The sequence below is a fragment of the Heptranchias perlo genome, chromosome 1 (assembly GCF_035084215.1).
Source record: "Heptranchias perlo isolate sHepPer1 chromosome 1, sHepPer1.hap1, whole genome shotgun sequence".
In the NCBI taxonomy this organism is placed as follows: Eukaryota; Metazoa; Chordata; class Chondrichthyes; order Hexanchiformes; family Hexanchidae; genus Heptranchias; species Heptranchias perlo.
Genome location: NC_090325.1, coordinates 104,908,888 through 104,926,413, shown reverse-complemented (window position 1 = coordinate 104,926,413; position 17,526 = coordinate 104,908,888). Strand labels below are relative to the sequence as shown.

Genomic DNA, 17,526 nt, shown 5'->3' with positions numbered 1-17,526 from the left:
TATTTCATATGAATGAGAAGCTGGTGACATTACTAGAAATATTGAACCATTATGTTAATTGGCTTTCAAACACATGCAAGTTCTCAAATGAAACTGAGAATATCAAAGTAAACTTTGAAAAACACAAAATTTGAAAAGGTATAATGTGTCGATAATAATCCTTTTACAATTAAAGCTCTGGATGTTCCTCCATGTGCTGCTCAGGAAATGGAAGATTTGCCACTTGTTTGTGGTCAAGGCTGTATTTTGTTACTTATTTGTGGTGCTTGCAATGCTCTGTATTGCTGCTGACAAGAATTTAAACCACATCTTCTGCCAATTGTAAAAGCTACAATGCACTATACGCACAGAGATTATGCTATGACCACTTTGCCATTTATACATGATCTGAAAGCACTTGTATGTCTACAGGGATTCTCAATCAAGTTGAGAACAGGATATTCCTGTTCTTGTTAAAGTTAAGTTTTGAGCTCCAGAGACGTCTGTACTATTCGTTTGATGCAGGTTATTAGCCATTTCATGTAAAAAATTGGGTTATTCACAATTATTAGGCTAGTCATAATAACAACTCTTAAACAAGGCTTGCTGTCAGGGAATTTGGCACACACATGCAGAAACCTTTTCCGGTGGTTGCAAACCAACTGCACATTGATGGAATGATATCCCCTTTGGTTGATGAACGGTCCTGGCTCATGTTCAGGTCCTTGGATTGCTACGTGTGTGCAATCAATTGTGTCCTGTACCCCTGGGAAGCCAGCCAGAGAGTGAAAACCCACCAACCTCTCAGTCTTGCTGATGTCGTCGACGGGGATGTTGACGTAGTGGGATGTCCTGGCAAACAAGCCATCTGTGACCAGTCGTATACACTTATGTGCAGATGACTGAGAGATCCCGGTGATGTCACTGGTGACACCCTGGAAGGATCCGGAGGTGAAGAAATTGAGAGCAGTGGTGACTTTAACTGCAACTTGCAATGTGTGGCCACCAGGCCCATCCGGGAGCAGCTCTGCATGAAGGAGCGTGCGGATGTTTGTGACCACCTGGAGACTCAATCTGAGTCTTTGTAGGCACTGCTCCTCAGAGAGGTCCAGGAAGCTCAGCCTCTGTCTGTAGACCCTCTCACATGAGTAGTGCCTCCTGCGACCTCGGCCCCTTCATTGGTCCCCTCTCTGCTCTTCTACAGGTCCTTGTGGCGCACCTCTGTCTTGTGGACTTGCATCTCCCAGAACTGCATGCCATGCCTGGCGCGGATGATGATGTGCCTCCTCCTCGGATGTACTGCTGAATAAATCCATTGTGCAACCCCATCCTGATGTTGTCAGTTTGAGGGGGTCCAAAATGTAGGTAAATTTGTCTGAACAAAAGATTCCTTAGTCTAAAGAAAATCTCAGTCTAAACATTAAGAACTCCCAGCTAAAGGTTTGTCTGAGAACTGATGGCCCTGCTACAAAAACTCACCTTTTCTTCACGTGTCAATCATTGGTTTAAAGGTCCAAATGGATGCTGGCTGCAACTCGCTTCCGTTTCCATGACGTCTTTCAGGGGCCACGGGAGACACATTGAGAAGCAGTCAAAATAGCTTGTGTAGTTCAAACCATAAAAATTTAACCTCTTTAAATACTTTAAGTACCTCAATTGGCCGTTTAAATGTCGTCTCGCTGGCTTTAAGTGCCGGCGGGACTTCCAGGTTTCAGAAGTGCATGCGCAACCAGATGCATCTAGGCCAAACCCTGCAGTCGGCAAGTTGGAGCTGGATTGCGGTCCCGCACCCAAAACCGACAATTTTCACTGCCCACCCGCCCCCAACCCACCTGTTCTTCAGGGTTAAAATTTACCCCCTGATGTCATTGCTTGAAAAAATGCTTCCTGATATCATCCCTGAACTCGCCTTTACCAGTTTCTACCAATGCCCCTTTGTCATGTCATTGTGGTTTAAATTGAAATAGTGTTTCACTTATGAAGACACCTCAAGATTCCCTCTCATTCACCTTCTTTTATCCACAGTACTGTACAGTGTTTGTTTGATAGACTTGATGCTTTTACATGAACCTGGACAGTTAGTGAATTATTCCACTATGGGGCCACCACAGTTGAGCCCATTCTTGTGCTGGCTGACATCTTCATGTGAAATTTATAGCAAGGAAGTCTGAATAGTGACCACAAGGAGAAATCCTGATTCAGTTTTCTCTACAGAGCCAGGGACCCTCAGCCTTATTATAATACCCCTGTTACTACCCTAGATAGCTTACAGACCAGGACCTCAACCTGGGATCTCTCTGGTCTGTAAAGCTTAGTACAACACAATAAGAGTAAAATTCAACTTTGGTGGGGGCACAAAATGGGCGGTAACAGATCGTCCTCCCGTTATATGCTCCACCTGATTTTCCTTTTCTCCTCCGTTTCCCTCTCACTTTTTGCTTTACATTATTTATATTCTGCACACAACCTATTATATTTCATACACATAACCATCCCATTATCAATAGCATAACAATGAGTTGTAAAGAACTGCATACCAATGTGATGAGTCATACTGCTCATCAGAACAATTCGCTGCAGAATCCAAACTTCATGTATTGGAAGAGATATTAATTTTCAAGCTGATTTATGTGCAACTGCATATTTGTAAACTGATGGAAATTTCTGCACTAGTTGCATATTAAAAAGGCATATCAGTATGTGCTAACAACAGTAATCCCAAATGATTCACTGGACACAAACAAGAGAACATATGAAACTTCAGTGTGTGGTCCATTACTGCTGAGATGCAGTAAACAGATGGGCAATCTAATGATTTGCTAATTAAAAGAAACAAGCCACCAGTGCCTGTCTCTATTCATTAGAGCAGTGCAAAAATCAAGCTGAATCTGAATCAAAGGCAGAACATAAAGCTTATGTGGACCCTTTCCCAGCTATGTGATACACGAATAACTTTCTGTAATTATATCATAAATATAGAGGACTGCAGCCGATAATGTCATATGAGCAGGTGCACTCATTGCCCTGTGTTACCAAATCATATTAAAGTTATGCTGTGTGGTAACAAAAGGGCTATCGAGCAATGTTATGTGACTCATGGCGCGATGAAAACTCCCAGGTACTTTCCACGGTGCTGAAAGCAGGTGCAGTGTTACAGACCAAAACACAGGCCAAAGTATTTGCACTCTTATTTTATTGCACACTGATTCCAGCTACTGTGTATTTATTGCAAGTGATTAATTTTACATTATCAGGGCATGGCTGACGATGAAAAGATAGGGGAGTATTTTCCACACTATTTAACTAGAAGACAGTAGAGGTGAAGACAGGGGAACAGATTACATAAACTCTTTGATCAATTAAGTAATGACCTTGTCGGTTCTACAGCCTAGTTATCTATCTCTTCACATTAAGGGTTTAGTTTAACTATAATGCCAAGGGAGGTGCAGATAATAGAAGCAGGGTCATTTGTTTTCACTGGTTATATTGTGTACAAGATGTAAGTAATACTTCATTTTAAAGGTAGATTCCTAACAACATGATTTACTTAATGTTTGATGATTCTTCAGCTACCAAACTTAGAGAATTACAGAAAATACATTGTTAAATACGAAGCTTTGTTGTAACAATGGACTAATTCACTGATGCTGTCAATACAAAACTACAACAAATTCATAAATGTTCATTAATGGTGTGCAACATATGTTAACTGTAATAAACACTGGTCATAAAATATTCTCAGCATTTTTCCATCAAATGGTTCCAAAATAATATCAACTCTTTTTAAGTGTCCAATGCATTTTTACTATTACCTAACTAGCTTGCATTGGACAAATTATAGACCGATTAAAACAATGTGGGGGGGGAGGGAATTTGCCCAGGAGCAGGTAGAGGGCAGGGCGAGCGACAAACCCGCCTGACATCATCAGTTTGAGACCCAGACTATTTTAACTCCCAGACCTCATTTACATTCCGCCAGCCAGCTGCCTGCCCAAAACAGGTAGAAAGAGGGAACTGGCCGGCTTTGAGCAGGTCAAAATTGTGGGGCCAGAGTCTGCCCGCCAGCACCAAGGTAAGTTGTGGGGGAGGGGGTATTGAGGCCGTTTCACAGGTGGGAAAGGGGGAAGTGGGGCCCAGGGCAGCAAAGGCTCAGATATTCCAGAGGAACATTCCTGCTGGCCCCATCAAGGAAAGTTATTAATTTACCTGAGAGGGCCTCCTCTTTTTCTCTGCCAAGTTTTACTGAGCTCAACGCATGCAGTTGGGGTTCTGTGGATGCTATAGGACCCCAATAACCATATATTAATGGGGCTCCCACCTGAATCCGGTGGGAATCAAGTGTGAACCTGGCACTAAGGGCTTGATTTTACAATGGTGGCGGGTTAGCAGCAGGGGGGGGTGGTGAACATAGGAACATAGGAACAGGAGTAGGCCATTCAGCCCCTCATGCCTGCTCCGCCATTTGATAAGATCATGGCTGATCTGTGATCTAGCTCCATATACCTGCCTTTGGCCCATATAGCTTAATACCTTTGGTTGCCAAAAAGATATCTATCTCACATTTAAATTTAGCAATTGAGCTAGTATCAATTGCCGTTTGTGGAAGAGAGTTCCAAACTTCTACCACCCTTTGTGTGTAGAAATGTTTTCTAATCTCACTCCTGAAAGGTCTGGCTCTAATTTTTAGACTGTGCCCCCTACTCCTAGAATCCCCAACCAGCGGAAATAGTTTCTCTCTATCCACCCTATCCGTTCCCCTTAATATCTTATAAACTTCGATCAGATCACCCCTTAACCTTCGAAACTCGAGAGGATACAACCCCAATTTGTGTAATCTCTCCTCGTAACTTAACCCTTGAAGTTCGGATATCATTCTAGTAAACCTACGCTGCACTCCCTCCAAGGCCAATATGTCCTTCCGAAGGTGCAGTGCCCAGAACTGCTCACAATACTCCAGGTGCGGTCTAACCAGGGTTTTGTATAGCTGCAGCATAACTTCTGCCCCCTTGTACTCCAGTCCTCGAGATATAAAGGCCAGCATTCCATTAGCCTTATTGATTATTTTCTGCACCTGTTCATGACACTTCAATGATCTATGTACCTGAACCCCTACGTCCCTTTGGACATCCACTGTTTTTAACTTTTTCCCATTTAGAAAGTACCCTGTTCTATCCTTTTTTGATCCAAAGTGGATGACCTCACATCTGTCTACATTGAATTCCATTTGCCACAGTTTTGCCCATTCACCTAATCTATCAATATCGCTTTATAATTTTATGTTTTCATCTACACTGCTTACAATGCCACCAATCTTTGTGTCATCGGCAAACTTAGATATGAGACTTTCTATGCCTTCATCTTAGTCGTCAATAAATATTGTGAATAATTGAGGCCCCAAGACAGATCCCTGCGGGGCTCCACTAGTCACATCCTGCCAATGTGAGTACTTACCCATTATCCCGACTCTCTGTCGCCTTTCGCTCAGCCAATTTCCTAACCAAGTCCGTACTTTTCCCTCAATTCCATGGGCTTCTATCTTAGCTAACAGTCTCTTATGTGGGACCTTATCAAATGCCTTCTGGAAGTCCATATAAATAACGTCCATTGACATTCCCCTGTCCACTACTTTAGTCACCTCTTCAAAAAATTCAATCAGGTTTCACAAATCCATGCTGGCTCTCTCTGATTAACTGAAAATTCTTGGTGTTCAGTCACCCTATCCTTAATTATAGACTCCAGCATTTTCCCCACAACAGATGTTAGGCTAACTGGTCTATAATTCCCCGGTTTCCCTCTCTCTCCTTTCTTAAGGTGTGCGTGGCAAACCCACATGAACAAAACTTATTGTTTCCGATGCGATAGCATGAAGATTGATCGTGATTAACGTCCTCTCCGGGTTTCGTGCCTGGCAGCTAGCCTGATTGACAGGCTGGCGGCTGTCAGGAGCTGCAACGCTGGTGGTGGTGGGGGGGGGGGTGCGAGAAAGAGAGAGAGAGCGAGACGTCATCCGGCACTGGAACGGAAGATCGGAGGGGGGGGAGAGAATGGAAGATCCGTCGCTAGACTGGAAGACCGGGGTGGGGGGGGGGGGGGTAGAGGGGAAGATCGGGGGGGGAGAGTGGAAGTTTAGGAGGATATCGGGGGAAGATCGGGGGGGGTGAAGAGGGGGACATCGGAGCATGGTGCAAAGGTAGGTTCATTCAGTGTTTTCACTTGCATCTATGGATTTTTATTTAATTTATTTAGTTTCTTTTTCCCTGATCTGGCCCTTCACGTTTGGTTTCACCGTCAACTTTAATTGCTGGCGGGACTTCCGTTTTCGGGTCGCCCGCGCACACACAGGTGGATCCCTGGGAAACTCGGAAGTCGGCGGGTTGGAGATGACTTCCGAACCTGAACGGGATTTCCGCGATTTTCGGAGCTCCCTCACCCCCAATACACCCCCAATACACCCCCAATTGCCTCCTAAAATCACCCCCTAAGTCTTTGCACAGCTATTTTAACTGCGGCGTCGGCTACATCCCCCCCCCCATGTTTTTGGATAGTCAATCAGCATTTTGATGTATTTTGAACATGCAGGTAATCTCACACATCTGTAACCTATATCTGCATTTACTCACGACTTGATATTTATCTTTTTCAGACTATGAATCAAAATTTACATGCAAGATTGATGCTGAAGTGATAGACCTCAGATGGTGGAATCTAATGTGATAGCAACAAAATTAACAATTATTACACATTAATAATTCATTTTACAGTTAGAAACTAGTAGTCCCGTATATAAAAACTTGCTGAACTATTACTCATCGTGTTCATTATTTATAGTAATGTAATTAAAGTTTTATTAGATTTATGGAACCTACAGCAACAACACCTTGCATTTCTATAGCCCTTTAACGAAGGAAAACATTCCAAGGTGCTTCACAGGAGCGTTATCAGACAAAAACTGACACCAAGTCAAAGAGCGAGATATTAGGATGGGTGATCAAAAGCTTGATTAAAGAGATAGGTTTTAAGGCGGGTCTTAAAGGAGGGGAGACCTAGAGATTGTGAGTTCAAATCCCACTATAGAAGCTGTGACACTGAATTTAATTGATCTGGTAATCTATGGCCAGTCCCACACAGTAGCCATGAAAGCTGCCAAATTGTTATAAAAACCCAACTAGTTCCCTGATGTCCTTCAGACCTACCTGTTCTGGCATACATGTGACTCCAGGACCACACTACATGGTTGATTCTTAACGCCTTCAAGGTAACTAGAGATGGGCAATAAAACCTATCTTGCCAGTACCACCGATATCCTAATGACGAATTAAAAATAAGAGCTGGGGCAGAGTGGGAGGAAAGCAGCCTGTTTTATTACCCTTTACATTATTCTGCATCTCTCAGACTGGAATTGAGTGCATGACTGAGGCTAAATATCGCATTCAAAGAGCTGCATCTCAGTAACAGGAGATGGTGATTGATCTCCCAGGTATTAGTAAATGTTTTGTGAAGTTATATGAGACCAATTTTTCTCCCTGTTTTTGGGTGGGGACTGGTGGTAGCAGACCAAAAATCATGGCATATCACTTACTGCCCCGTTCCCACTGTGCCCAGCCTATTGCGATTTTGGAGCGGGCCAGGAAACTTTGCACTCCTGCCCGAAGCAGGTGGGAGGCTAAATCAATATGTAAATCAGGGTCCTACACAGTATGTAATGTTGGTCTTCCACTGGGTGGAAAAAAGCTGTGGCCACTGATTTTTACGTGGCATGGGGAAACTGCCGGAATTCCCTTCCCTCTCCCTGATTGGCAAGCTGCCCATCAGCACTCTAATGAGTCCATGGACAATGAGAATTGGTCCAGCCCCACACCGAGTCTATTAGATCGCAACAGGCACCTCCCACCCAATGGAATCAGAGGCATAAAATTTGTGTCATGGGGTAAATTTTCTAAGAAAGGGGAAAACACTAAATTAACTTTGCCAAATCTCTGGTGACATCATTGCCTGATATTGGAAATATAATTCACTACTGAAGTACAACAAATTTTTTTTTTAGTTTTCTCCTCTTCAATTTCTTCATTCCTTTAGAAGCTGACTCATGCTGTGGTACAGTTCTACAAGTGCCGGCAGCCCTCTGGTATTTACCAAGCAGCTAATCTTCATATGTGAGTTTAGACAGTGAGGCCCAGAAAATTCTCAATATTTCCACTGTAACCCTGGTCGGAGTGCACCTGAAATTAGGCTGGTCCACCCTGGACCAACAAAGAAAAAGTATTCCAAATTATTTTTTAATTACAAAAGGGATCATTGAAGGCACAGCACAGATTTTTCCAAAGGGGAGCACTGACATCCTCTCCCCAATCAGGCACGGTATGCCACATCTCGTGGTCTATGGGGGCAGATGGATGCCCAAGCCCATAGAGACTTAGGTGCTGCCACTGATATGTGTATGAAGGAACCGTCCATTGATCGTGGAAAGCCCATCAGGACTTCAGAGGTTCCCAGCAGATGCCACCGTGATGTAATTGCCGGGATCATATGCCTGTAGATTTTCAGGTCCTAAGTGTTAGCAGGTTATTCCTCTTTGGAAGACATAACAGTTAATCCTGCTCCTGTTCTGACTCAATGACCCACACATTTACCCTCCAACTCAGGTCACTGACCAGCTATCAGGAGTGGGCAGTCTGTCTGATTTTGCTTTCCTTCTGTAACCCAATGCTACCAAATATTAATAATTGTACTGGGCTTTTTTATACTATTGCTGAACAGTTTTGGCTATTTAGTGATGCAAAATGTGCTGTACAATTACAAGAAATTAGGCAGGAGTTTGAGATTTGGCTTCATGTGTGAGGCTGCTCAGAGTAGGCAGTCTCACACTTCACATCAGTTGCTGTTGTCACTGCAGCCAATGAGTTTAATTTTTCAAACTTGGTTCCAGGATCATCTTGGTGTTTTTATAATGATATGTAACAGAGAGAGGGACGATATGTAAACCATAGGATGTTGAGAGCTCAGTCTCAGAGATCGGGATACAACTTTAAGAAGTTATATAAAAGGCGGTACAACTTTAAGAAATTGTTGCCCTTAAGTGCCTTTAATAACTTCCAGCCTGCAAGAATAAAAGGAGTTGGGAGAGATACGAGCTAGGATGAAAAGTAATACCTATCACTGGCTGGGTCATTGCTGTAAGTAAAGGCACACTGGATGAATAAACGTCACTTGTTTGAAGGCCTAGTCTGCATGTCTAATTAACCACTGGGTCTTGGGCTGGCATCAGCTGGTTACAGAAAATAAAAAGTCAACAGTCAGTTTCTTCATTATTTTTACAGATTAAATGTAGGTCAGATCTCTGGGTAGCAGAACTCCCTGCATGCATTGAAATAGGTATGTACAGAACATTGTTTTCCCTTGACCACTGACCAGTGCAGAGCTGTTAGTATAGCTCTTAACTGCTGGCTTATGCTGCTCTACAAGTGGGAAGATGGTATCAGACCAGTACTTGTAGTGCAGTGTTCTTAGCTTCAAGATTATGTACCAGTGAGATTGTGGAAGTGTGATGGAGCAGGCACCAGGGAGCTCCACTCCTGACCAAGCTCAATACCCAGGGTCAGGGTTACTTAAGTTCAATGCTGCCAGTGGATGCCTGTGCCACAATGGGTGTGTCCCAACAGGGGAGGGAGGGCAGGAAATTGGGTCTGCAGATTGATGCTTGGGAGGGCTTCTGGTGGAGTCCCCTTATAGGAGGGACAATCTGATCAAAAACAGAAACAATTTCTGGAATCTTCCTGCCAGTCTGCAGACTCTGCTGGGCCCCACTTCAGCCACTGAGCTGACCTGTACACAGGGTCCCTGAGTGCTCAGGTTGCTCACCAGTATGGAGGCTAGCCCTGAGGAAATTTCCTGTGTGGGAATTGCCTTCCCTTGGTCCCATTCCCTCTGAAGTCAGGGGCCATGTTTGGTGTGGATGGAAATCCCACTCACCCCAGGCTCTTGCATAAATTGCTAACTGCTGAAGACCTGGCATCCCCACATCCCACCGGAAGTCCTGCTTCCGTTGGGCCTCCTGTATCCGACCTGTGCTACAGGGAAGTGTTGGGGCTGAGAAATTTTGTTCCTCAGCAATTTATTGATTTTTGCACTATTGTTTTAATGATTGATTTGTGGCAATAGAAGAAATGGGGGAAAACAAACTATCTCACTTTTCTGTTCTGGTGTAATGCACACAAAAGGTAATAGAGCAAAATCAATAAATGAGTAACAAAATTTGAGTTTAAGAATGCTTTGTATCTCTCAAGAAGTACCCCTTTTGTCTATCCATTATATACTCTCAGAAACCAGAAGTAACTGCAGGATTGTTGTGTATGGCAATTTGAAAGAGTATGGACCATGAATTTTAATTATTTATATTCCTGTTTTAAATCTGGAGTAATATCTATGTATCCATCCATGTTCCTTGGCACAATAGTGATACAGGGCCTGGGTCCAATGGAAAACCCAATTTCCCTGGCAGTCTGGTGGAGAAGGGAACTGCATTCCTTGGTGGTCATCTGGGTTCACTGGAGATTCCCACTCATACTCATTTTTTTTTTAGAACTTCATATTTTTTGAAAATGTTTTTGAGAGGGAGAATCTCAATCTGAAATCTAACTGCATCTCGATGAGGTATTAGAGTTAAAAAGGAAGTCTGTAAATATTGGAATTGCAAAATAAAAACAGAAAATGCTGGAAATACACAGCATGTTGGTTGGCATCGGAAAGATAAAAGATCAGTGGTTAGAATGGGGTCCTTCAACATTTTCTGAATTGTCAACCTATCTTTTTTAGATGTTTTCTGACTAGCTGTGTATTTCCAGATTTTCCTGTTATCTCTGATTACCTAGCAACAAGGTTGTTGCCTTGGAATGTACAGAACATATATTTTAAAAGTGTCAACTTTTGACTCTCTACTGAGCTCATCTCAACTATAAGGAATCTAACTTCCAACTCAAAAGAAATTAGGATGCTGCTTCCTATACTAAGAAGGTCCTGCCCTGCACAGCCACACAGTCAATACATGACTAGTGAGAAAATGTCTTTCCCTGGGGAGAGAGACAAGTAATTTATTTTATAAGTGCAGGTCAGTTCCTGCACCTTTTTATAAATATAAAAATTATGAGAAATTGCTAATTCATTGGCTTTCTTAACACGTTTTTGTTACAGGGTTGTTAAAAGGATTCCAAAATCCCGAAGGAAACAAATGAGAGAATAGTAAGATCTTATCTGTGAGGTCTTTTATTTTAACACCAGACTCTAACCTTCACAGCACAGCCAAGACACCTACGCAGGACTGAAGGACAAAGTTTTAGTACTCACTAATCAGATCTGACTTCAGCATGGAGGGCAAATTAAGGTTATACTCCGACAATATCAGATTTACTTTTTGCAACTAGCAACTTTGCTGATAATGATTTGTCAGAGCATTTTAATTTTAGTTTAATGCTGATGCAGTGCATCAGAAGATTTAGCTGAAATTTAACACATTCAATATAAACTGAGGTAGTTTAAAACAATACTATCTCGAGTAACTATATAAATCCTAATATTTTCAGAAAATGTATGCAGTTAAGAAGAAAGAACTTGCATTTATATAATGTCTTTCACGATCTCAGGACATCCCCATGCGCTTTTTTTACAGTCAGTGATGTACACTTGTAATGTAGTCACTCTTGTAATGTAGGAAACGTAGCATTCAATTTGCACGCAGCACAGTCCCACAAACAGCAATGAGATAATGACCAGCTATTCTGTTTTTTAGCGATCATAGGTTGAGGGATAAATATTGGCCAGGATAGTGGGAGAACTCCCTTGCTCTTCTTTGAATAGTGCCATGGGATCTTTTATGTCCACCTGAGGGCAGACAGGACCTCAGTATAATGTCTCATCCGAAAGCCGGCACCTCCGACAGTGCATCGCTCCCTCAGTACTGCACTGAAATGTCAGCCTGGATTTTGTGTTCAAGTCTCGGAGTGGAACTTGGAACCCATAACCTTCTGACTCGGAGGTGAGGGTGCTACCACTGAGCTAAGGCTGATACCTAGATGATGTACAGGATACATATTTAAGGCTAGAATATACAGGATTCACATTTAAGGCTATAGTAATGTGGCTCCAACATACTGGGGTGAGGCTGTGGGTTCCTTGACTAAGATATACCTCATGGGACTTCCTGCTCGTGGTCATACAGTTATAAGAAGACTGCGCAGAAAGGAGGGTGAGTCAGCCTTGGGGCACCCGTATAAATCTCCTAGCAGCCAATTCAATAAAATCATTGGCAAACCAGATACACAGAATACACCGAATTAATTAATTTTAAGGAAATCATCTGCACAAATTTTTTTATTCAGCAATAACATGTGAGCCTGAGAGTCAAAGTAAGAGATTATGCCTGTCTTGGTATATATGTGTGTTGGAGCTGTCAAAAGAGATATATTGGAAGTGAGATTAAAGATCAAAAAGAATGAAGGCAATGGCAAACCTATTTGAACATATTGGGGGCCATCTTTGACATCCGCTTAAAACTGACACAATCTCGGTAGTGCGGAGTCGTTTTGAGGCCCAGGCCTCATTTATATGACATTAACGAGCTGTGGGCGCCAAGTTAGTGCCCCACTCCAGCCCACTGGTTGTGGGAGGGCAGGAAATCGGCAGGCTTACAAGCCGGCCAGCAGGTTGGGTCTGGAGGACGGCCTCAAACAGGACGGCAGCAGGCCGAAGTTTTTTTGTGGGCACAGGAAGAGCATTTCTGCTCCTCCTATCCCACCAAAAAAAAATTAAATATTTCCTGGGCCATTTTGTGAGATGCTTCCAGTGGTCCCTCTGAGGACCGCTAGTTAGGCCACTCAATGCCTAGTACAAATGGAGAGAATGTGCTTAGTACACGCCCTGCTCAATTGAACCTGAAAATTTCAATTGGGGTCCTACAATGGGGGGGGAGGGAAGACCCTGATTTGCATATTTAAACAGCCTGCTTGCCGAATTACAGGCAGGCCTGAAAATTGCGTAAGGCAGTCCTAAGGCGTCAATGGGGTAGCTGAGGTGACCAGCTAAGCTTTTTCAGGTGAGAAAATGGGTGACCAGCAGTTGAAAATCGCCCCCCTTGAGTGGTGTTTACTTTTTGAGGCAAAATATATTAAAGTAGTCTCGTTCCAAATACCTGTGACAAACAGAAAGAGAGCACTTTTTTTTTCCAAAGCACAGCTGACATCTGGGATTCTAGAAATAAGGCTAAGAATCAATTTGACTAAATATTCAATTATCCAATCATAGACACACCACTGGATGACTCTAATCAGTTTCAGAAATTCTTGATTTAAAAATATCCTGTCAGAAACAGTTTATAAGGTTAAACATCACCTCCACAAACTTTCATGGCAAAATCTAAAGCTTACAAAGAGGCTTGTTGCAGAAATTCATGTTTTATTATTAAAGAAACTGTGTGACATCAAGCTGGGAAACATTTTAGTGCGAGACAAACTATGCTGAACTGTGATGAAGCAGCAATGCACCGTTTATACCTGTGCCTGTAATTAAAGTAGTGATGTCTTTATGAAAAAGGATTTGGCAATTTTTTTTGTCTGAAGATGGAAACCAGCCATAAAAGCTAGGTGTCTTGTGCTAGTGATGTATTAATGATGTGTTGATATTATTTAAATTATCATGTTGAGTGTTTGTAAACAAATTAAAAGGTTTTTCATGAAGACCATGCCTCTTTGAAACTAAAGAAAGTTTCTTTAATCATTGACCATGGTAGTTATCAGTATAAAATGTTAGCTTGTTACATTTGTCCTAGATCGGAAGTTGAATAATGAAGTAAAATTTAGTTTCACTCCTGCGCTGCATCCCTAAACAAGACGAATATTTTTCACATTTTAGTAAATGATGCAATATTAAATGGTCACCAAATTTCATCTTGGGGATTTAAAAAAAAGTATATCTGTTCCATAGTAGAAACATTAATATTATTATGAAGTACAAATATGTAGCTCATATGAATGCTGCCAATTGCATTCATTATTAAAAGGTGGTAATATTATTCATTGAAACTCATTCTCTATAATTTTTTATTTAAATATTTCCCTATCAAGGTTTGCCGTTAACACACATTATTTGATTATCACATTTGCAATGACAACTGGCCCACAGATTTTACAGGTTGTGTGAAGAAACTGAAATTATTCATTCAATGTTTCAGCTGGGCCGAGGTAACATATTTGAAAAAGTCAAAAAGAATGGATCTGTGCTGTGCAGAAAAGCATTTTGTGCTTCACATATCCAGCTGCTTTTTATTAATATTTCTATTATAAACTGATGTGCAATTTAAAAAGAAAATCACCTTAAAATAAAAACAGCAACTTATGAGTGTTTGAACTGCAACTAGGCTTTGATTTGTTCATAGAAATATTTTTGTTTCTGAAAAGATTTTGATGTCATTCAGACCATGATCACAGCTGCCAAAAAGCAACAAGACAGTTCCAAAATGATGTAAGAAACCTACCTAAATAGAAATGAAATTGCATTAATGTCTAACTGTTGTGCATTACAGCTCTGTACTAAGGGCTCAGAGGCAAGTGCTTCAAGTTGCAGGGCACTGTCAAAGAGGCTTTCTTTAACATCAGTCAGTGTTTCAATTTTACTTGTTAAATCTAGAGATACATGTAACAAATTATTTCCAAGTGGATGGATGAAATTACCCTTTGTAATGTCCTAGTTTTGCCCTTCAGTCTATCAGCTGTGTCTCATTTCACATTCTGAGGAAGTCTTGGCGACATAGCAACATGATGGTTATAGACTGTTGCTGGCATGATGTGGCAATTATGAATTTTCAACCCTGCATTATGTCCTGATGCAGACTTTCTCCACACAAGCAGGTTTTAACCCTATTCTCTAGCTGATGGGCACCATTAGACAGAAAGTGAAGTTATCATTATTGTAGCAAAAACAAAGAAAAGGTGCCAAACACAAATGGAGTGAGGTCACGTGTTTTAGCAAAACAAACAACCTCCCTGTACAAAAATATTCAGCTGAGATTAAGCTTTTTCCTATGGGTGATTTGGGACCTACAGCAAACTATCAAATCAATTATACACAGTAAGCAACTAATGAGTAATATCATAAAGATTAAACAAGTCAATATATTACAGCTTAATTTATTGAAAGATATTCATGTAAATATTTATTAGAATTTACATAAATTTTGTTAGCTTTGTTAATAATTATTTTGCCTGGAATTTTTTTTGAATCGGTTTAAGTTTTGTAAGCACTTCAAAAGAGCTACAATGAACAATGTAAATCTTTTAATAAAACATGAATAATATACATAAAATTGAACACTATTTATCTGTTGACAGTTTCTGTAGCTTACTTTGCCTGCTTAACATTAACCAGACACTGATAATTCACAGTACAGACTATGTGGAGATTTTAAATAAAATACATTCACAATAGCATTCAAACCAGATATATGTTTTAATACAATTTACACATCTGAACAAAACATCTTCCATACAAATAGCACTAAAACATAAAACCAGAATATGGGTAAAGTATAATTTCTATAACAATAACCCTCCCCAGGAGGAGACTTAAAAATAAAAACTATCTAATTTTCTTGTCAAGCAACAGAGAAATGTAAAACCTCAATAACAATCTATATGTCAATTCGTTACTGAGTAAGATATTTAAATCTTTGACTTTACTGATTCATAACCAATGATACCGGAATGCAACAAAGAACTTGAGAGATAGTCTTCAAGGTTTGTTGTAGCTTGTGAAAAGGTTTGCTTGACTGTGTCATGTCAAACAAAAACATACCCTTTTATCAATTCTACGTAAATTAATCTTTATCATGCCAATATTTGAAGTTTGTTTTCAGATAAGCAACTAGCAGGTGAAAGACAGATGAGACAAAAGCTATTTTTTTTACACAGCCGATTGCTTCATTATATGTCAGCTTCAACAAAACTAAACTGTGATTCACAAGACACATCGATTTTGTCCTTTACCTTCTCAGGCATGAAAGGAGGCAAATATACCAAGCAAAGTATTACAAAAATACAAAGAGAAAAAGTTCTCAGTTAATTTTTCATAGTATTAAATATCCTGATAAAGCTCAGTGATCTAACATGAAGTATTAAGCATTGAGATTCCGAGGAATTAAGTCCTCTCAAATGACAGCCACACTTTCATTGTAAAGTTTGCTCCAGCATCTTCTCATATAAACATACCACATCCGAGATGAGATGTCGCTTACCTTCAACAGTTGCTTCCAGCAGACCAAACTGTTCCAACACTTTAACAAATAACACAATCACCACCAAAACTGCTATCATCTCAAGCCCTTCCAAGTTCATGGTGATCAGGTCATTGTCTCACCAGTGCTGCTGAGAAATGTGTTTTTTTTTAGCTGGGCTCTGTTTTTGAGGCCATCAAACTATGTTAAAGCTACAGTTCAGAGAGTGAACACATCCTGTATATACCAAGGCAGGCCAGGAGTGGCAGGCAGATAACTCGGGCCTGTGGGATTATCCACTCTCTCGTTATCTCTGTTACACAGAAAGGCAGCTGTGCATGAACAAACACGTGGATCACCCAAAGATTCAGGAGGTCATTCACTAAACTCCCTGGAAAGACTGTGGATCAGGTGTGATAGCTAGACTTCTGGGGTTTCGCATCTTTTTTATGCCAATGCTGCTGGGTGGCATTGTTGTGGATGATCAGTTGCCTTAGTAACAGGAAGGAGCAATTGAGTGTGGATTCACATTGGATGCCGAGTGAAAATAAGACCCTGAGTATCCAAAGAACAGTGAGCTGGAACATAGTGACATGACAGAGCAGCTTTTAATGCATTCATTTGTTATTGATTGTGAGACTTGCATCACAGTACCTTTAAAGAGATTTTTGTAGCTGAAGCTTTCTTTGCTGGAATATCCAATTGTAATTTATTTCTGTCCATGTGAAAGCCTGTTGAATATAGCGGTGTCCAGGTTTTGAAAGGTAAATGCACCACAAACTATTGTCAATTAATTTATTAATTGAATATTATGTTTGTATTGATATTTAATCAATTGGGTTTAAAAAAACTTTGCTGTGTTTACCTTTTGAAACCGGCTGTATTAGTATCAGACAGATGTTATGCAGAGACGGGAATGATTAATGGTAATTGCACACTTTAGCTCCAGGAAACAGAATATTTATAATGGCATCAGTGCATTTGAAATCCTTCAATGTGATGAGTGGTGGAAGTCAAACTACTGCAATGTACTAAGAACAGGAAAACCAGCAGGGCAAAAACTGAAGAGTCAGAAACCATACCACGGACAGAGGCAAGGAAAAGAAGTTTAACAGAAAAAACAGACAGCAAACACAGGCAGTAGCTCCTTGCAGCTTGTCAATCTACAGCAAGAGATGTATAGATTATGATTACAATCTTGAATAATGTTAAAATAATTTGATATTAATTTCCATATTAATAGCAGGCTTAGAATCATATTTGAAGGCAGATTGTAACAATTATACACATCT

The 17,526-nt window shown here is 40.9% G+C and overlaps 1 protein-coding gene across 1 annotated transcript in view; it reads right to left on the bottom strand.

The window, feature by feature from the left end:
• The window catches only part of kcnip4a (potassium voltage-gated channel interacting protein 4a), a 265,668-nt gene extending 249,313 nt beyond the window's left edge, over positions 1 to 16,355 (bottom strand). Inside the window, exon 1 of the mRNA XM_068001705.1 lies at positions 16,256 to 16,355. Coding sequence (XP_067857806.1) covers positions 16,256 to 16,355 — 100 coding nt within the window. The remainder of the gene's footprint in view (positions 1 to 16,255) is intronic.
• Positions 16,356 to 17,526: the final 1,171 nt, after the last annotated feature.